Source organism: Phoenix dactylifera, chromosome 4, assembly GCF_051530095.1.
Source record: "Phoenix dactylifera cultivar Ajwa chromosome 4, Ajwa_hap1_PhDact_Kaust_v1.1, whole genome shotgun sequence".
NCBI lineage: Eukaryota > Viridiplantae > Streptophyta > Magnoliopsida > Arecales > Arecaceae > Phoenix > Phoenix dactylifera.
This window is the reverse complement of record NC_143193.1, coordinates 53,592,329-53,614,390: the sequence shown is the minus strand read 5'-3', so window position 1 is coordinate 53,614,390 and position 22,062 is coordinate 53,592,329. Positions and strand designations below refer to the sequence as shown.

The following is a 22,062-nucleotide window of genomic DNA, read 5'->3' as shown; positions in this document are numbered from 1 at the left end:
CAGAATCTCGGAGTATTTATCTGTCAAAGTAGTTCGTGTCATGAGTACAAAAGAAATAACAATATAACATACTATCTGCACTACAGATGTGTTGCATGGATTAGAAAGAAAATATTAGTGATTTGTTTGGATATTTTTGCAGGAACTACATGAATCGGACCTATTGGCTTGCCTTGCTCGCATCTTCTAATAGCTGTTGAAGTCATAGCCTAAATTCCAAACCTATGGGCTTGTTGGTTTGCAAGAAGAAAAATGATCCATGGAGGTCTTTCTTTTTTCTTCCCACGGAATTCAGAGCGAGGGGAGTTTGGTTAATATGAACTATATTTAAATGGATCTTTTAGTCTACGAATCCAACAGAAATTTCAGTCCAAATCCTACTAGATTACCCAAACAGGCTCTAAAGGAGAAGCCCCACCAACTATTGGTCATGTATGTGGATTCTTCACTCTTTTTCCTTTAATAAAATAAATCCACTAGTATTTGAGATTGAAAGATTAGTTTAAGATAGGAAACCAAAACACAATTAGGCATCTTTTTTATAATCCAAACATTTTTCTTGTTAAGTATTCATTTTGCTTGTACCACCAGCTTCCATTGTTGTGAAATTTCGTTTGTGGTTTTCCAATTCAGCATGCTTTAGAAGAGGGTTCGAATGCATTTATCTTATACATGTCCAGGCTGATTAACTTCACCTTTTACCATCATGTTCCACCACATGAAACTCCATTCCAGGTTTCTCATTCAATCGTGTCTTAGAAAATGAATTGATTGCTAAGCCTCATATCCTTATGGGATGTGGTTCCTTTCGTGCTGGTTTCTTTTCTTGCCATTAGTTCAACAAAACCTCTTCCATATAGCAGGAAAGAGAGAGGTAGAAAGTGATCCCTATGAATGAGTGAGAAGGCTCTCCAAGCACCACATTTCTTTAATCTAGCTTTTAGGCTCAAGGCAGGTGAAAAGTACCATTAATCTCATCGCATGGATAGAGATATCTGGCATTGGACTTTTTTGTTTGTCTTTATTTATCTATCTAGCAAATGTGAGGAATGGCTTGCATCATGGAGAATATAATTTATAATTCCTAGGATACATAGGGTTGATGATAAGCACCATGGACCACATTACTATTGTTCCTGATGCTTAGCTAAATACAATGTCTCGCCGACCATCACATGAACTATTGCACAAATTAATACATCCATGGTTCAAGAAAGACAGGACCATAGAAAAGGTGCCATTTGTTAAATCTTTCGACAAACACGTATAAATAAAATAAGAAAAAAGCATCTGCCGCTATGTGCTACAAGGGAATCCATGATCTCTTCCCCCCCCCCCCCCCCCCACATATATATATATATATATATATATATATATGCACAGATTTACGTACAGGCTTTCGTCTTATTTTCTTATTTTCTCCGTATCACCCAAGTTGACAAGGACAAGGTGTACAGTATTTTTCATACGCACGACTGGGTTGGCTTGTACGACAAAATTTTATATGTGGTATCAAAAATATTTTCAGTTTAATAACTGTGGTTATGTATAATTTAAGCTATGCATGGATTGTATCCTTGGTGCTGAAGAAGTATTCACCTTCCTTCGCATGAATCCACTATTGGATTACTCACCGCACATATGTCAAAGCAATTCAAATACAATCATTTGTATATTTGCAGGGATCTCAGAGCAACCAGGTTTAATAATGGATTCGTGCAAAAGTGAATTCTTCTTTTCTACAAAACAATATAATCTATTCCTTTTTGGATAATACTTACCCATGTAAGTACATGTATCACAATTTTCAAAGTGTAACACAAGCAGCTTTTTCCCACCTATCTATCTCTAAGGTTTTAAATTTTTTTTGACGTTTTTGATATTGGGTGAGATTTTATGTTGTTACAAATAGTATCAAAATCAATCTGGCTCACAGCCTATGTGGACTAGAGGACACTGCAGCAGTAGCTAATTTGGGCTAATCACAAACTAATCGTGGTATTTGTGTTTGAATTCGTGATACTTATGAATAAATTTAGACCTTTAGCATGTTTAAGATGCTAGAGTTTAAATAATAAAAAAAGTATGTTAGAATTTTTGAGGACATATATTTAGTCATGAATAGATTTTGAATAATTATAAAGAATACAAATAGTATCCTCTAATTTATCCTGAATTCCTAAAAATTAGCCAAGCAGGCGTCAGGAAGCACTTGATTATTTTTATAATATTCTTAAAAGAAAGTACGAGTACCCAACGAACCTCAAACAGAGGGAAAGTACGAGTGTACGACAACCAACGAGACATCTTCTCTGACGTTAGTGGATATCCACTAAGCGTCCCCATAAAGTAAGCAGGTAATTGCCCTACGTTTACCTCCTCGTGGAAGCGAGATCTGTCGTCCACCTGACTCCTGATGACATCAACTCCTCCATCCATCACGCCATGCGTCCTCCACAATTTAATTGGCCATGACGGTGGTCCTCCAAAGGTATCCCGCATAGTAATCTGTATGCGATCGTCGGAACGAGAAGTTAGATGTCTGCTCACGAGTCACCAGCGGGCACAGATGTCGCCAATCCGTTCGGCCCGCATCAATGGTTAACTTGCAATCATGTATACTGCACCGATTCAAATCGGATCGTACATAACATACCATACTATATTAGTTCAATATCGATACTCGATGCAGATGACATATCGATACTGTACTAGTATGGCATTAGTACGAAATTTGGTATTAAGACGGTGCATCTTGTTTGCAATCTCATGGTCTTGTTTAGGACTTTTCTCGTGTCGCAGGTGCACGGCACTGTCCAACCATAAAGCATTGACGTGGTGCTAAAATTATATTGAATCTAGGGCACCAGTGAAGTTAGGCCGCAAAATGAAGTGGCCGGTATTTCAATTATTTGGTTGGAAGAAATTTTATTCCAATTGTGATTTAAAAAAAAAATGAATGCTCTTTTTTTAGTATTCAAATTACATTCAAATTCTAATTATAATTCTGATCACGAATCAAAAAAAAAATTATTATTTTAACTTTTATTTCAATTAATTTCGATTTCGAATCCAAACCAAATGCATCTTTAATATCTTCTAAATTTTTTTATAAGAAATATGAGGATATGTTTGGATATCCAATGAGATTGATCTAAATTTTCCATCAATTCAACACTTTAGAAGAAAAAAAAATCGTAATTTTTTTCTTCTTTAAGATCAAGATTCAAGAGATCCAGGGATCGAAATTTAGATTAGGACTTGCACAAGGTGTTGGGCCAGCAAGCCCAATTCTGAAAGGACCATTTTGTGGCGCTTTCCTGGGTTTTCGGTGAGGCCCAGCTAAATCTTGGTCCCACATGTCGCCATTTGCGGACACCCCCGACTGCCACCCCTCCCCTCCCAGACTTGCCACGTCAGAGCTTTTATCCCTCTTTCCCACCCCACCGACGCGTTGACACGTCAGAGAGTCTATCCCTCCTCCCCTCCCTGTATTTAAACCCCCTTCCCCGTCGCCCCTTCTTCCCCTCTGCAGCCTGCAGGTCCCCGTTTAGTTCACCCTCCCCCCGAAGAGCTTCCGCCACCAGCTGCCCCCCGTCTCGGACCGCTTTCTCGGCTTCTTCTCGCCGACCCCAGTCGCCAACGGCACCTCCCTCGCCTCTTCCGCCGCCGGCGTGGGCGAATTTCACGAGGACGACATCTTCTGGACCGGCGCCGACCCCCTTCCTCCGACCCCAGCCCGCTCCCCCATGAATCCCTCCCCCGCCGCCGCCAGTCCTAACCCTAACCCTAACCCTGCCGCTCTCTCTCGAGCCGGGTTCCGGCGCCTCGCGGAGCGGAACTTCGGCATTCTCGCTGCTCTCGCGGAGGACGACAAGAAGCGGCCGACGGCGAAGTCCGCCGCCCCGTTCCTCCAGCGGAAGACCGCTGCCGCCGCCGCTTCCATCGTCTTCACGTCCTCCTCGTCGGTCTCCACTTCCCGTTCTTCCGTCTCCACCTCCGGCCGGATGATCTCAGCGGTCCCCAAATCGAAGCCTGAGTTCGCGCTTTCGATGCCGGGAGGGAAGATCTACCACCGGTGTGCGCCGGTGAACGTGCCGGTGGCGCCTTCTAGAGTGAGGAGAGGAGGGGGGGAGTTCGATATGGACGACGGAGATTCTGACGGGGATGGGGAGATGCTGCCGCCCCACGAGATCGTGGCGAGGCAGTTCAGGATTGGATCGCCAATGACCACCTCCTCGGTACTGGAGGGGGTCGGAAGGACGCTCAAGGGGAGGGATCTGCGCCGGGTTCGCAACGCCATCTTGCAGAAAACAGGGTTTCTTGATTGATAGTGAGGAAAGTGCTTCCCCCTCTTAAAAATTTTTGCTCTCTTGGTTGTGGCTTTATTATATTTTGTGATTTGGGGAAGAATTGAGAATATTTTGTTGAACCGGGGAGAATAAATGAGCATCTTTTGCCTCTTTGCGCATTGGGTTCTTTAGTTCGCCTTTGGTTTTTATGCCAATTAGCTAGCTCTCTCTACTTTGATAGTTGCGTCTATTCTGATTTTGTTAGAGAAAATCCAGATCAGTGACTGGTAACTTAATAGTCTCTTATCTTTCTTCATCAGAAAAATGGGCTCATTTTTTAAAACATTTTTTTGGTAAAAAGATCCGTCTATTTTTTTTTAGAAAAAATTACAAATTCGTATTAGTTTTATGATTGATATCTTCAATATAATTCAAGTAATTGTCTCATTAGTAAGATGCCCTAGATGTGGTTGAGTGACTAATTCAGAGAGTTGTTTGCAGCAAGGACATTTTACTGTACTGACAGAACTTAGAACATATGTTGCTTTGATTATCAAACAGGAAAGAATTCTACACATCCAATGTTTTCAGTAGGATGGCACAGAGCCCCTGCTGAATCTAAATAGATGCTTTTATACTACTATACTTCTGTATTGCCTCAAGTTCATTATTGTGGCTTGGTGTTTCTGAATTAGAAGTTCAATGGTCTGAGCAGTTCTGACTGTCTAGTATGAATATCTCACAACTTTTTGCAGAGTGTGAAGGTGGATCAGAGCGTTTATCTTGTGTCTTCTCGGTTTGACACTAGATGTCTGTGGGTTCTGAGACTAAGGTTTCTTTATCAAGACATGGACTCATATACTTATGCATGAGAGTTTTTTTTAGAAAATAACTGACCTGTCCACATCTTGAACTTGGAATAACTAGTAATTAATCTTCTACCCAGTCTGCTGCTCCCAAAATGCTTTAGATAATAACCATTATTATGTTTTCTTTCTAAGAGCCTACCATTTCGCATTATAATTAAGAGTCCGTGGTTTAATTACTTGGGATTCTATAAGTGTAATTTAATCTATAAGCTTTCATAGGAAGGTATGAACAAATTTGAGGATTCTGACTGTGAGGGGTCTAACTGATTGGACACCAAAAAGGTAAAGTATTTGCATATCGAACGAGAGTTCAACTGTAATTGGGAAGGTTATGCTCTCCAACTTACACCTATTAGAAAACTAAGACTCAGATTGTAAAAGCTCTTGATTGCTGCAAAACCTAGGCATTTGTATTTTAATATTGTTTAGGAACCTAAGTTCTGAATGGTCACTGCAGATGATCTAGAACATTGGTTTTGACACTCATTTTATAGTGCTTATTAGATAATATCCCTGTCATGTTCTCTACACATCATGCATAGACTGTTAATATGGTGTCTCAAAATTTGTTCTTTCATTTGTAATCTTTGTCATTGCAATTCAAAGTTGACAACTTTTGGGATTATAAGACGCAGATTCAGATTAAATGTAGAGGTTGATAATATGACACAAAAACCACTTTTTTTCTACCTCTTTTTCCTGATTGGATTCTTTTGGGCCTAGCGAACCTGGAAAAGTGATGGATAAGTCCAGACTATTATGATGATGGTGCTACTTGGACCTAGGCATGGGTGATGACTGATGATGAAGATGATATCTTTTGTTCCTCTGATAAGCTTGGGCTTTAAGATTTTTCTCCTAAACTTTTAAATGACTACAAGTGAATTGCCATTAAACTTTGAATGAGCTCAGTAACTGAAAATAAGGACTTAAGGAATACAGCCCTGCATGCACAATAAAAAGCAGAATCAGAACCAAAGATTTTCCTTGCGGCTCATGAATCAAACCTTCTATTCTGAGAGCAATTGGATGAAGAATTTGTTGGCTTTCATGGGTGACTCAGGTCAGCTGTACCACAAGGGCCACTATGGTGTCTTAACACATCAATATAGTGTGGGACCTTTTCTGTGGCTTTCAATTTGCAGGTAGGACTATCAGTGTTGCTTTTCATGGGGACCAATAACATTATTGTATTCCATGCTCCATTAGATGTTCCTATGCAGTTAGTTTTCTTCTTCTTCTTCTTCTTTTTCAATTCTCAGCTACTAGCTCCATCAATCCATTCAATCTCATGTGTATCACAACCTAAATTAAATGATAATAGTTGGTTGTTTTGATGTCCTTAAACTGTGAGTTGCTGGAGGCCATGCTTTCATGTTGCTGGCCATCTTCAAGACTTGCTCACTGATATCAATGAATAAAGATGTGAAGACACAGTCATTTAGTTACAAACAGTAGCCTGACATTCTCTATTTAATCATATCATTAGTCTCTCAAACATGGCATACTAGGCACATGATTCAGGGTACAGGATAAATCTAAACATGTGCCTTGAAGACCATAACAAGCTTCCAAGAGACTAAGCCTTGCTTATTCATTCCTTATATAACATCTTGAGATTGGTGAGGCTGTTCTTTGCTTTTTAAGAGTCAACTCTCCAAGCTGCAACTGATTAAATGTCGAGATAATGAGAGAATTTCCTCTTCATATATCTTATTAACCATATTACTCATTTTCTTCATAATATCTGATATTAGAAGTAAAATATTGTCAATTGATGCATAATAGATAATGAAGAACGCTGAAGTTCTCAATAACTACTTGGGTCCTGAAAATCTTGGGACTCTGAATTCATGGCACTCTTCTCCTTCTCACATCCTATCGATTCTTCTCTGTATACTAAAGCGGGCTAGATCTGTTAGTCATCTCCGCAGAACATGAGGAGCAGATTGAATGGTCTTAATATGGACAGTTATTTGGTAAGTTCAAGAGGTGATCAAATGAGAAGTATTACTGATAGCTGTTTCTAATCTCCTTGCCCAAAACTTGGATTTGTTTTCTTACCTTGCAAAAGTAGGAAAACTGGAAAAAGGGGCATCAGGTGCCCAGACCCTTCTTAGTCTACACCCATCAAGTCCAACCTACCGCCCCACGGCCGCATATCTCAGTCCAAGAAGAGGCCTATCTGGAGATCAGGGGCTTCAATTGTTAATCCAAATGAACAATTTATTTTGAATGCACTGAAAACAGCAAAAACTGATAACTATGAAAAAAAAATCAGATAGTCACAGAAAAAACTCAACATATTCATGCGAGATTCATTTTGGAAATCATATTTCCTATTCGTTAGATATTGTTAATTTATAGAGGTTTTGAATATCAATTTAATCATGATAAGCTTATCGATACATAATAATGTTGTTCTCTTGGTTTGGACTTTGGAAGGCTCCTCTTTCACCTAAGTTTGCAGTTGCCATTAGGTGGGTACGAATTTGGAGGTTGACATCCAGCCAGACTACTTGCATTGTCCTTCCACAAAATCCCTGGTGACCAGGACCATTCTCTATTGCCACCCACATTTTGCTTGGAAGAAGACTGATAATGGTTATAATAGTATCTCCTCAGGGAAAAAAATGGTGATGATAATAATGTTGATGAATGGATGGGAATTTCTCTAGTAATGTTTTGAATACCTATGGTTCTAGCAAACATGTGAAATTTGACATTAAATATTTATCAGTGAAAAATGTACGCATTATAGGAGGGGCAAATGACCAAGGTAACATGAGGCAGAACCTATTGTTATATCTCAATTGAAACCTGATAGAGAATCTTCTAAAGGCAAGAGTAGTAAAAGAAAATCCAAGTCTCATTGCAAATGTTTTAGATTTAGCCCCATTTACTTTCTTTCTTTTCCTTTTAAAGAGTATAAAAGTTTATATCAACTGCTTTATGTAGAAGACATGGAAGGAGGCAAATGTGATTGAAGCAAGAGATGTCTTCCAAACTAGGACTAAAAACAATCAGGAAAATTGGTGGACTGATATTTGTGTGCAAGTTGCATTTCATCTTTTGGAAAAATTGTGAAGTCAAAACAACTTTATGCAGAAAAATTCTCTTACGAGGGTTCAAAATAATGGAACTAACCTTATGCCTAGAAGTCATGCGCCCTCTAGTTTGCTTGATAAGCAGGGAAATTTTGGAATTGAATTCAGAAAGTGTATTAAGTCCAAAAGTAAAAAGTTCCTCGGGAGGTGAATGTGGTTGAAACGACTTATAAGTCTAACATAATACAAAAAAATTCCTTGCCCTTGTTCACGTTGCCATAGGTCAGTGGTTGCGTCATCATGGATGAAAGGGTTGCCTCTCTCAGGAAGAGAATTCTTTGAAGAAATGAGCTTGTAGTATAGTCACAATATTTACTCCAAAACTTTTTCACACTAATAAAAAATCAACTTGGACTAGTCCTAGTCCTTAGAATTACAGCTTGACATCTTAACAGAAACAGAAACAAAGTCAAAGCCAGAAAAACTTTATGCAATTCCATTTTCTTGTAGAATCAGAGTTTTAACTTGGGTCAGAACAGCCCATTAAAAAATGATGAGCAAGCAAAGGAATATTAATTTTCCTTTTTTTTCAAAGCTATTTGTAGAAACAAGCAAGTGAACGATCAAGAAGAACACTCGATTGATTCAATTTCCATTACTTGATCATATACTGTTCCTGGATTCCTACATGGCTTGTCACCAGCAAGAAGAAAAGGTGCTGTTAAGAGCACATAACAAAAGAACGATCATTTAAGGAGATGACCACAATAAACAGCTGTTCTTCGGTGGAAAACAAAAGGTTCAAATTGAATGGAATTAACCAATTTCACAAGTTCAAGAAAAAAGCTACCTCATTATTCACCTTTCTAACTTTCAAGCGTCCTTCGAATTCTGCTTTAGGGCTATATTCTTCAATATCTTCCCCTACGTACGACAATAAAAAAACATGATACATATATGTAAGAGGCATTTAGTTATTTGTGCCAAGATTCAGGTATCGCATATACAACTGCATCAAAAACTTCCTTTAAATAAATCTTCCTCCTCCTCTTTTTTTTTCATTTTCATTCACATGAAAAAGTATATTTAATTAATTTAGGCAAGTTTTGAAGGATGAAAGTATATAGCTTATTATACTCCAACGTACAACCAGTTGAATATTAATGGGTTGTTTATTTTCTCTCAAAAAACGAAAACAGAAAAGGATAATACATGTTTTACTCTCCCTTTTTTTCATCAACTCCTCCTTGGATTCACCGGTTGATTACTACACGAGGAAAGAGGGTAGAAGCACTTTTCTTCTTTTGCTATTCAAGGCAGTTCAGTTCCTTTCCCACTCATCTACTATTGCAAGCTCAAACCAATTCTATTTAATGTGGAGCCACTATATATTTATGTGATATTGAACAGTCTCTCCAGTCCCTCAGCCCACACTTGCTGATCTTTCTTCATGGCTTCTCCTCCTCCTCTGGTAGTAGAAGCCCTTCTCCTTTTGCTAATCCTCCTCACACGCATTGGCCTCTCAAAGCCCCATTCACTGAAAGATAAGTATAAAGATGGGCGCGAGACAACTCTCTCTAAGGAACTCGGCAAAATAGCCCCATAACTTTGGGAAAAGGGGTGCAAAGGAACGGTCGCCTGCCTCAACCCCACTTCCCACAATCTCTCAGGTTTGCTATCTCTGCTTCTTCCTCAATTTACGTAGAGAAAGAGTTGTCCATCGTATATATTGTTGTGTAAATTTGAGGACTGAGTTTGACTAATGCTTCTTTCTTCTACATGTAGGTGTAGTTGTGGCAGTAAAGTGCAACCATGAGAAGAGGTTGCTCCCTGCTCTAACTGACAACAAAGGCTACTTTGAAGTTGAGATCCCAAGGAAGTCCTCGCCACCTTCCTCTTCCCCTCCTGACTGCCTTGTGAAGCTGCTCGGGGGCCCAGAGCAGCTCTGCTCGTTCAAGAAATCCATGATTGCTAAGATTGTAAGCGCTCGAGGATTGGGGGAGTCCTATGCTTTAGCCACCCCTCTCACCCTCCTCAGGTCGTGCCCCTCCCATGCTGAAAAGTGGCATCCTGATGAGACCTCAGATGCTGGAACACCAAGGCTGCCCAATAATGCTGGAGCACCAAGGGCACCGAATGCTGGACCGCCGAGGCTCTACGGCCTACCTCTGCCGAAAGACTGGGACCTGCCACCTCTTATATACTTCTTCCCTTTCGTTCCTATCATTGGAATCCCTTGAGACTCTTATTGCTATGGTTTGTTATGTCTGGTGAAGAAAAAATTGAAAAAAAAACATTATGTAGTCGAAGCCCTTGCTTGTGCCTTGGAAACTGCTACTTCATAAAGGCTCTCTAAGAAACTATGTTGTAAAATATTTTCGAAGGAATTAGCTCTTCTAAATTAACGAAATATAATGCTTAATGCATATTTATCTCATTAGTGCAAGCTCTAGTCTTGTTTACGTTGTGAATTTGTTGTGCGTGAATTTGGTTTTGGGATGTTACAAGCACTCGTCGCCAAAAGAAACAGAAGAGAACTTGGAGATATGGTTCAAATAGTGTCATGATTTCGTATTACTCCGCACCCAAGAAGCAGTTTCAGGCGTTGGACAAGTATTCTGCAAATTTGATCAGGACTTAATCCTGACTGCTGAGAATATGGTTGAAAGAAATGATAAAGTGATGAAAAATTAATGGAGAAGCGAATTCTAGCTATAATCCTAAAATTAAAAACACGTGATCGTCACTAAGCCTCATTTGATGTGGAGCTCTTGTACTTGTCAATATCTAATGATCATGTCATCAAGACCCTGATATGAAGTATAGAAAATCCCACCTAGCCCTAAGGGTGGCAATTTGTGATCCCACTCATTAACTCAACCCACGAATGACTTGCTTTAAGCATGTTTGAGTTTAACATAAACGAGTTTGGATCATAAACAGATTAATCCGTTTAGACCTATTTATTAAATAGGCTGGGTTCGGGTTTAAATATTTAACCTATTTAACCCGTTTTGACCCATTCAATAATTGGGTCGGGTCATAATTTGACCTGTTTAATCTGTCCAAAATTTGTTTGAAACCTCCTTAACATATTTCTGACCAGTTTAACCCGATCTGTTTAACTTGTTTAATCTCTTTAAATTCATTTAACCTGTTAAAAATATGTCTAATCTGTTTAACCTATTTAACTTAATCTGATCTGTTTAATAAATAGGTTATTTGGATCGGACTGCATTACTCGTTTAATAAACAGGTCAGATTTGGATATGAAATTTTAACCTATTCAATATGAATAGGTCGGATTCGAGTTGATAAATTTTTGATCCGATCCATATTCGACCGAATCCGTATGTGACCCAATCCAGCCCAATTGCCACCCTTACCTAGCTCATGCTTTTCCAATATAATTTAAAATAACAGCCCCCTAGCCGCTTGGAAGGCCTCTTGTTATGTTGTACATATAAATAATAAGTTTTCTAGTGATGGCCATCATTATCTGTTATCCTATGACAATAGCTAGTGTAATGCATTGAATAAATCAAAGTCATCAAATTTTCCATATTTTCAGATTTAAATCTTTTTGTGGATTAAAAAATATGATTTATATTCCATAAATTTAAAATCATATGGCTTTCTTTAGGAGTTAAACGGAGTCTAGATTTGGTCTTTGCCTTGACCAAAGACTAGAGAGGATTTGATGGTCATATCACAAGGACCAAACTATGGATCGGACATGGCAGGGCCTATTTGTGAACACACTGACCTTATAACGTATACGATGATCATAGCGTCCAATACCAGCACTAATACATTGTCCCCATCACTATCATATACCAGACGAGTAAAACGTCACCAATTGACCCAACCCTGGTGGCAAGCTGGTCGTGAAGTTGGCAACCAGCTGGTCAACTAGCGACAGGTCTTTGCCTGTGGTCTTCGCTTACCTATGTGTTCAAACCTAGGCCCTAGGATATATTTATTGGGCCAAGAAAGAACCAGGCTCAGCCTACATATGTGTTGGGTTTTCTGCCAGCCAGCACAAATGCCTCAGGTCCATGAGTTTTGTTGTTGAATCTAAAGTCTGAACCATAGTGCGACATTATTGGAGGCCAATCACAGCTCATTTTAAGGCTGAAGACAGAAAAAGTTTGGCTCCTTTTAGGTTACGTATCGCGTATGCTTTGGGTAATGGAGTTGTAGAAAGACCTTGGCCAAGCGATTCACCTTTCTGCTCATTGTTCCCCCATGTTAATGGGCAAGCTGTATCTTTCGCATAAAAGAAGGATTCACCTTCATTCGCATGAATCTACTGATGGATCGTGCAATCGTCATTTTGAAATCCATGCAGCCTGATGTACGACGGAGTTTGAAATGCTTTGGGATCTATATAGGGCGTGATCCAATGGATGATGTTGCGGAAGAAGAACAATCATCCTTTCACACGAAAAATACAAAATGAGCCGCATGTTAATTTACTCAGGAATGAGGGATCAAGAGGCAAAGATTGAAATAACTTATGGAAAACTATAGACACAACAGTTAGACCGAGATGAAATCGTTCGACCCCTTTCATAAAGGCACGTACGATAAGAATGATTTTATTAAGACAGGCTCCAGAAAGAGATGAAGGAAGGGGAAATAAAATAAAAGAGAGGAGGAAAAGCAAGCATGCAGGACCGAGATGTTGGCGTCTATATTATTAAGCTAGTTTTAGCTATTTTTCATCATTAATTCTCAAAACACTCTTTTGGAATATCAGTTTTTCTATTTATCAATTAAAAAATATTAAACACACACACACACACACACATATATATATATATATATCAATATTATATTGAAATGACAATTTCTCAATCTGAACCTGTAAAATAAAAATTTTGATCAAATTATACATCGCAGTATACCGAACCTTCTAATTCTTTAAAAAATTTATCTAAAAAATTCGCGATAGAATTAGGAAGATATTTCAAATACTACACATGGGTCATTGGACATGCGAGTTTGATGTATTTCATTTGATATCTTTGTATTTTAGAATCAACAAATTTTACCCCACATTGTTCACAAAATTTTGGATCTTTTTTTTCCGCTCTAGTTACACAGTAATTTCCAAAGCACAAATGCAATATATATATATGTATATATATTGAACGATGATTAAATATCGTATTGCTTGAATCGGTCAAGGATTTTTAATTAAAATGGATTACCATGTCAGTGGCTGCCCGGCACTGAAAACAATCAAGTTGACGGCCAGGAGGAGAACTTACGACCCGGAAACCATGCAAAAAAAAAAAAAAACTTGGAAGACGTGGTCAAGAAGAAAAACCGTGAGTAGTACCGTCAATTAACATACCTGCACGCGCATGTTTTTAATGTTTTGCACGCCGGCTGAACTTATCATGCATGTGTCGTCTCCTCTGTCAATGTTGGCGGCAGCAACAAAATGGTACGTAATTGGCAACACAATCCAAGGCTAGCATGTCCTCTGCTTGCCCAAAGCATACTGCTGGAGCGTGACCACAAGATATCTCCTCCAAAGAAGGAATTTGGCCATGAGATAGCATTGTGGGCACTGCTTGCCCAAAAGGTACTGCGTGAGTGTAACTATATATAAGGTTAGGTTGTGGGTCATTGTGGGATCAAATTTAAAATGGAAAAGGTTTTAATTTAACATTTTTTTTGCAAAATTCAATAAGTTATTTAGAGGATGCATGTTACATTTATATAAGATGCTGAACTGCTTCTTTGATCGTACTGCCATATGGAGGTTGGAAAACATTGGATTTTGGAGTCATGTTTGACATATGGCATAGATGGAGTTAGTTGATTTTATTTAGATTTTGAAATCATGTTTGCATATAGCATAGATGGAGTCATGTTTGGCACATGGCATAATGCAGACGAAATGAAATGGAAAAGAAAATAAGAAGAAAATGGAGAAGAAGAAAAGAGAAAAGGATGCTATTTTGTCGAATGATCAGATAGTTGATTTTATTTAGATTTAGCTGAAAGTTCAGTATATTGTTTCCGGCATTGAGAGCTAAAGATAGAACGGTTTGGATCTTTGAAAAGCCTTCTCCATTGATTATTTCAAGCATCAATACTTAGTAAAATATATATCTTCTATTTTACTGTTTATTATTGAAATTCGTCTTATTGGTGATAAATGTTCTTATTGTGGAAGCCAAGATTAAATCTTGTTGATGTTTGTACAGCCTTTGATTGAACTAAAGAGAATCTATTATAATCTCATTATTCTAAACAGTAAAAGTTTTTGGCTGGACAAGGTTCCATGGTTTTTCTTTTCACATCGAAAATTTTCTTACGTTAAAAAGTTATATTGCCTCTTGTTTGTGGATTGCTTGATAATTGCTTGTGTAGAGATTATTGTTACTTGGTGAGTGATATCCCATTTAATTACACAAAGAGAAAAAAATTTTGCAGCATTATTATTTCTTGATTGCATTTTTCCAGCAAAGTGGTATTAGAGCAAGTTGTTAATGGCTGAATTTTTTGTGTTGATTAAATAAAACAGCATTCAAGTCGAAGTATGGTTAAACTCACATATTCAAATTATTTAATTTGGAAACTCTGAATGAAAGATTTAAGTGACAAAACTCAGCAAGAGTGGAAGAAAATGAATAGAAAGACAGTTGGATTAATCAAACAGTGGATAGATGATAGCGTTTTTATCGTGTTGCCAAGGAGACTAATTTCCATAGTTTATGGAATGAATTAGAGAATCTCTATGAGCAGAAGACAAGACTGCACAGAATAAGACATTTATGATCAGAAAACTTATGAATATGAAGTATAAAGAGGAAAGTTTAGCGACCGAGCATTTAAATAGATTTTAAAATGTGGTAAATCAGCTAACTACTATAAAAATAATGCTAGATGATGAGTTGCAAGTATTATTGTTGCTCAGCTCCTTACTTAATAGTTAGAAAACTCTAGTTGTATCACTTAGTAATTCATCTCTTAATGGTGTGGTAACATTAGAAATGGTAAAAGATAGTATGCTTAATGAGGAGACCAAAAGAAGAGAATATAGTATGACTACACAGTCAGAGATATTGGTTACAGAAAGGTGGAGGAGGAATAAAACTAGAATATTGCAAAATTCTAACAATCATCATAAGTTAAGGGAAAGGTCTAAATTCAGAAAAGAGACCATTTGTTTTCATTGTGGCAAGCTAGTATGCATAAAAAAAGAGTACAGAAAATTTAAAAGAGAGACATCAAGGGAGAGAGGTGAAGAAAAGAAGAAAGAAAAAGATGCAGTAGCAGTTGCATCGGATGGTGATGTCGTTAATATTTGTGATGATACTTTGTGTAAACCTTACATGTTTGGATTGTACTTGGGTTATTGACTCAGGTGCCTCTTTTCATGTTATTTCTTGGCAGAACTTCTTCATATCTTACACTAATGGTGATTTTGGCAGTGTCATGATAGAAAATGACGGAGTAACTAAGATTGTGGGCATGGAAGACTTTTGCTTGGAAAAGCATTGAGTGTCAGCTATTATTGAAAAATATGAGACATGTTCCAGATATCCGCCTCCACTTAATCTCTACTAAAGTACTTGATGATGAAGGTTACCACAACCATTTTGATGAAAAAAATGAAAGCTCACCAAAGATTCTCTAGTGGCAGCAAGAGAAAAAAATTAACCACACTTTACATGATGCAAGCAAAATTGTGCAAGGGTAGGTGAATGCAGTTGAAGACTCCTCCATTGAATTATGGCATAAGCGACTTGGACACATGAGTGAAAAGAAACTAAATTTTCTGGCCAAAAAGAAACTCCTTTCTGTAAAAGGTACGCCCCTAAAGACTTGAACTCATTGTTTAGCTAGCAAACAACATAGAGTTGCATTTCATAAATCCCTTTTGTATAGAAGATCATATATTTTGAATTTAATTCACACCAATGTCTGTACTATGGATACCGGAACTCTTGCTGGTGTTTTATATTCTGTTACCTTTATTGATGATCATTCTAGAAAAGTATGAGCCTTTGTTTTAAAATTTAAAGACCAGACGCACGATGTATTCAAGTATTTTTATGCTAGTGTTGAAAGAGAAATGGAAAGACAACTGAAATATATTCGAACAAATACTGGTGGTGAATACAGGGGTCTATTTGAGAAATATTGTCGAGGTCATGGCATCAAACTTGAGAAAGTCATTCCTAAATCACCTCAACATAATAGAGTTGTTGACAGAATGAACCGTACTATTTGTAAAAAAAATCGGTGTGTGCTCTCTCATGCTAAATTATCTAAATCTTTTTGGGGTGAAATAATGAGAACTGAAGTAGATTTGATCGACTTTTCTTCTTCAGTTCCTCTCAAAGGTGATGTACTAAAAAGAGTGTGGATCGGAAAAGATATGTCATATGATCACTTGAAAGTGTTTGGTTACACGGCATTTATTCACATGCATAAAGATGAGAGATCCAAGCTTAACAGCAAGTCTAAACAATGTATCTTCCTAAGTTATGAACATGAAGAGTTTCGTTACAGATTATGGGATCCAATTGATAAGAAAATTATCAAAAGTAGAGATGTTGTATTTATAAAAGACCAGATGATTGAAATTTTTGAAAAGATTGAGAAGCTGAAGTCTGTCAGTAGAAATTATGTTGATCTAGGTATAACCAAAATGCTACCAAAAGGCTATAAATCATGAATAAAAGAGAGAGTGGTTAAAAGCTCTACAGGAGAAGATAAAATTCTTGCATGAGAACTGTACATTTGAGTTGATAGAACTTCTAAGGGTAAGAGAGCACTCAAGAATAAGTGGGTGTTCAAGTTGAAGACTAAAGAGAAGAGCTCACAGCCAAGGTACAAGGCACGGTTGGTTGTAAAAAAATTTGGTTAGAAAAAGGATATTGACTTTGAAGAAATTTTCTCACTTGTGGTTAAGATGTCTTTAATCTCAGTTAGTCTTGGTTTATCTGCAAGTATGAATTTGGAGATTCAACAACTCAATGTTACGTTCCTCCATGGTGACTTAGAAGCATGGTCTATCATATTATACCAAACCATATGGTACCGGACGTACCGTACCATATCGGTACGCTAAAAAAATTTCATACCATACCGTACTGCCATTATACTAGTGTGGCATTGGTACGGAGTCCAGTACCGGTATGGCGAACCTTACTTAGATGAGAAAATTTATATAGAGCAACCAGAAAGGTTTATAGCTAAAGGCAAAGAGCATCTCATGTGCAAATTAAAGAAGACTTGTATGGGCTCAAGCAAAAATCTCGGCAGTGGTATAAAAAGTTTAATTCATTTATGATGGACCATGGGTATAGTAAAACTGCTTCTGATCATTGTGTGTTTATGAAGAGATTCTTTGATGGTAATTTTATTATTCTCTTGCTTTATGTGGATGATATGTTGATTGTTGGCTATGATGCTAAGAAGATTTAGAGCTTGAAAGGAGAGTTAAGCAAGTTCTTTGGCATTAAAAACTTAGGGCCGGCTAAACAAATCCTTAGCATGAGAATTACTCGTGAGAGAAAGAATAGAAAGCTTTGGTTACCTCAAGTGAGATATATCGAAAAGGTGTTAGAAAGGTTCAACATGAGCAAGTCCAAACCAATTTGCTCTCCACTTGTAGGTCACTTTAAGTTAGGTTTCAAGTAGTGTCCTACAGGTCAGAAAGATAAAGAAAAAATAAAGAAGATTCCTTGTGCATCCGTAGTTAGTAGTTTGATGTATGCCGTAGTTTACACCATGCTGAATATTGCTCATTTAGTTGGTGTTGTAAGTCAGTTTCTTTTTAATACTGATAAAGAACATTGGGCAGCAGTTAAATAAATTCTCATGTATCTTAGAGGCACTCATAGAGTGTGTTTATATTTTAGTAATAGTAAACTTATGTTGGATGAGTACACATATGCAGATATGGTTGGTGATATAGATTCTATAAAGTCCACATCAGGGTACTTGATGACTTTTTTTAGGGGGAGCAATGTTATAGCAATCCGAGTTACAAAAATGTATTGCTTTGTCTACTACAGAGGCCGAGTATATTGCAGTTATAGAAGCTCATAAAAAAAATTTGTGAACGAAAAATTTTCTACAAGAGCTGGGCCTAGAATAAGAGAAATATATGCTTTATTATGACAGTTAAAGTGTTATCCATCTCTCAAGGAATCCAACATTTTTTCGAGATCCAAGCACACTGATGTGAGATATTATTGGATTTGGAATGCTTTAGAGATCAAGTTATTGTGTCTTGGAAAAATCCATATTGATAATAATGGGTCAGATATGATGACTAAAATCTTGCCCATAAATAAATTATTGCTTGTAGAGAGAAAGCGGGCTTGGTGGAACCCCCCATATGAGTCGAGAGGGAGAGATTTACTTGTGGTCCCTACTCATGTGGGACCCACATCATTTGAAAATTAAAAAAAGGGATAAGATAATGTGCCAGTATTTTTGTTTTTCAAAATAGCTTGGCGTGGTAGTATAGTAACTGTGGAAAACCGAGTATTGTGGACTGTGGGAAACAGAAAAGAGAACAAGAAGAAAATGGAGAAAAAGAAGAAAAAAAAGGATACTACTTTGTTGGATGATCAAATGGTTGATTTTATTCAAATTTGGCCAAAATTTTATTATGTTATTTCTGCTATTGAGAACGGTTTGGATCTTTAAAAAACCTTCTCTATTAATTATTTCAAGCATCAACACTTAGTAAGATCCATCATCTATTTTGTTGTTTATTGCTGAATTCCGTCTTATTAGTCATAATTTTTCTTGTTGTGGAAACCAAGATCAAATCTTGTTGATATTATAATTCTATTATTCTAAATAGTCAAAGTTTTTGGCTGGACTTGGTTCTGTATTTTTTTCTTCACATTGAAGAATTTTCTACGTTAAAAAATTGTATTGCCTCTTGTTTGTGGATTGCTTCATTATTTTGCTTGATAATTGCTTGTGTAGAGATTATTGTTGCTAGGTGAGTAATATCCAATTTAATTACATAAAGAGAAGAAAAAAAAGTTTGAGGCATCCTTATTTCTTAGTTGTATTTTTCCAACACTTTCAAATTCTAATGTTCTCTTCTTACTTTTATATTTTTCCTCTCCCTTGTAAATTCTGTTCCTTTATCAAGTCTCCTTCTTTCTCAAACCTTCTTTCTCAAAAAAAAAAAAAAAGGAAAAAAAAACCACGTTATTCCCTTTTTTTTAGATCACCACATTTAGCAATATCGCTTTTTTATTATGGAATAATTGGAGCTAAGTCATATATACCTTCTAGAATTGTTTAGAAAGGCATGCTCTCGGGGCAAGAATGGGTCAGAATCCACTAAGAGACAAGCTCAAGGTCTTGCGCCAGATCTAATGCTCTAAGAACGAAAGTAGTGATGTTGAATAACCCTTTATACTGTAGCACCGAAAAATACCTTTATCCTGGAGAGTCAATGGCATCTCTAGTATTGCCCATTATATTAAATTCCCACCTATTTAAATAGAAACGAAAAGGGAAAGTAGAATTCTTTTTTTTTTATGAAAGAAAGTAGAAAAAAATTGCACATCTCTATTATCTCCAAATGAACGCGTATCCAACTCAATGATCATACTTTCCACTTCTCACATCTCCATGCTTAAAAAAGGGGGTCCAAGTCACCGCCAACTTCCTTTTTGAGTCCTGAAGTCTTACTTTCCCTACCCTTCTCTCTCTCTCTCTCTCTCTCTCTCTCTCTCTCTCTCTCTAAATTGGATTCCAAACATTGAATTGAATCAATCAAAGAAACCTCAAGAGGAGTATCATCACAAGAAGGACGACGCGGTTCTTTGTGCTACTATTCTCCTTCGCCTTCTGCTTGACCTCTGCCTTCTAGGTCTTATACCAAAATATAAAAACTTAAATGGCCCCGCATCCAACCATTTTTTTAAGCAAGTTTTGTTAGATTTCAAGGAAGAAGCGGTCGCTGCCGAGCCAGTGGTGTCATGATTTGGGTTGTGGGTCCGAGGGAATTCCGAGACACGTAATGGGTCACGTCGCCGTGGGTTTTCATCGTCAGAGCTCCCGCGCACGTTGGCGGAAGCTGGTTTCATTCTTCGTTCCATCGGACTCACATCCTTGTCATGACGGCTGGAATATGGGATAAATCATCAACATCAGGGAGACCAGGGATGGTAGACATGTGTCTTTCTTCTTTCGTCCTCTACCGCCCAAAATCTATGAGCCAATTGTTTTGATGCATGAAAGAAGTCAAATTTTCAAAAAAAAATTTATGAAGCATATAGCTGGACCACCGGAATTTGCATTAATTTTAATTATGACAAATACCCTAAACACGTATAAATTAGGAAATCATAAGGTCAGTCTACTGAATACGAGTAGGTTCGGTGGAACGCCAGTCAAATATCGAGCATCAAGGTGCAAATGGCATGATATGTATGAATCTACGCCCACATGATTATTTACACATAATTAGGCATCTTACACATTCTTATTGCATGATATATATAGCTCGTGAAATAATGCATGCCATACCCAAGCCTTAAATGCGACAATAAACATGAGATTCCACGCAGTTAGTTGCTAATCTGATACACTACATAAAAAATAAGATTTTTTGACTCTTATCTGCGGACACAAAAAAAAAAGCGTTGGCATGAATTAAACCAAGACGATGCTTGTAAGCATTGTTGGAAGCCAAAGCCAGACCGGATTAGATGACGCTTATGAGTATCGTCGAAACTCTATGGAAAGACGACGCTTACTACCGCCGTCATAGACCGGTGGTGTTAAATTCAATTTCTGAAATATCTATATTCAATATAAGTCGATATATATGTATACAATGGTATTGACATAGTCGCCACTCTACATAGAAAAAAGTTCGAAACTTTGGGTCACATTTGAGAGGTAAAGTACGAGACTATATATCCATATTATCAAGCAGGAAAGCCATGCCGTAATTATCTATCTGTTTCTGAAAATAATATAATTTTTTTTTTTTGGTCCGGCTACATATCCCCCGAGTATATATATACAAGGTAAAGCCAAGGAGGTCTCCCAGAATACCGAACAAGCTAGGAGGCTTTTTTCTAAATTGTGTACCAACTTGTTCAGCTGGAAGAATCTTTGGAGGTAGATGTGACTTGACCCCCGCTTTGGCTATTTTATCTCAAATGGTTAGATTCTTGTCATCTAAAAAAGAACAAGGCCTTTTCCAATCAAGTACTTTTCTGTTTAGGCATGCTTTATTTTCTTAGCTATAAGTGTATATCTTATGATTAATGTTCTACTATGAAATCTAACTAGCTTTTGCATCTTTTCCGATTAATCCACGGTAAAGAGCTGTGCTGCTTGGATCGTTGATAGCTTGCCCATCTCGGAAATGGAGGGCTCTCGCATGGTCTCTCTACGTGGCATGTTTGGCAACTATCACACGTCGGTCTCGTATAGTATGCAAGCGTACGTACGTATTTGTTGGAGGAGCTTAAAGTATCACGTACAGACAGGATCTCGTAACCTAAAAGACCTTAGAATTCCTGGATTTCGTTCACACAGAGACAAGATGATCAATTCTTGCTGTACATCAACTACAGGCTATTGGTGGCTTGCTTTCCTCAACCCAGACCAAGAATACCACCACCAACTAGATTTTTTTTATGAAAGCGAGAGAGGGAGAGAGAGAACGAGAAGAGGTGAGGTTGACTGATTCTTTTTCCTTGGTTTTCCACGGGTCTCTCTCCCTACACGCCTTGAACTTTCAAAGAAAAAGCCACTCTCTCCCTTCTCCCTTCCCAACGCCACCTCCTCTCTCTTTAGCTCTTTTTCTCTCTCTATATATATTGCGCAATA

General features: G+C 37.7%; 2 protein-coding genes across 2 annotated transcripts; both read left to right on the top strand.

Annotated features, from left to right (window-relative positions):
* Positions 1-3,506: 3,506 nt before the first annotated feature.
* Positions 3,507-4,479, top strand: LOC103697895 (protein S40-7-like). Its single transcript, XM_008779836.6, has one exon. The coding sequence runs from the start codon at positions 3,750-3,752 to the stop codon at positions 4,329-4,331; it is 582 nt and encodes a 193-aa protein (XP_008778058.2). The 5' UTR covers positions 3,507-3,749; the 3' UTR covers positions 4,332-4,479.
* Positions 4,480-7,098: 2,619 nt separating this feature from the next.
* Positions 7,099-10,452, top strand: LOC148714162 (uncharacterized). Its single transcript, XM_089930413.1, has 3 exons — positions 7,099-7,140; positions 9,827-9,878; positions 9,994-10,452. Exons 1-3 carry the CDS (start codon positions 7,099-7,101, stop codon positions 10,446-10,448), a joined length of 549 nt encoding a protein of 182 aa, XP_089786539.1. The 3' UTR covers positions 10,449-10,452.
* The last annotated feature ends 11,610 nt before the right edge of the window (positions 10,453-22,062 follow it).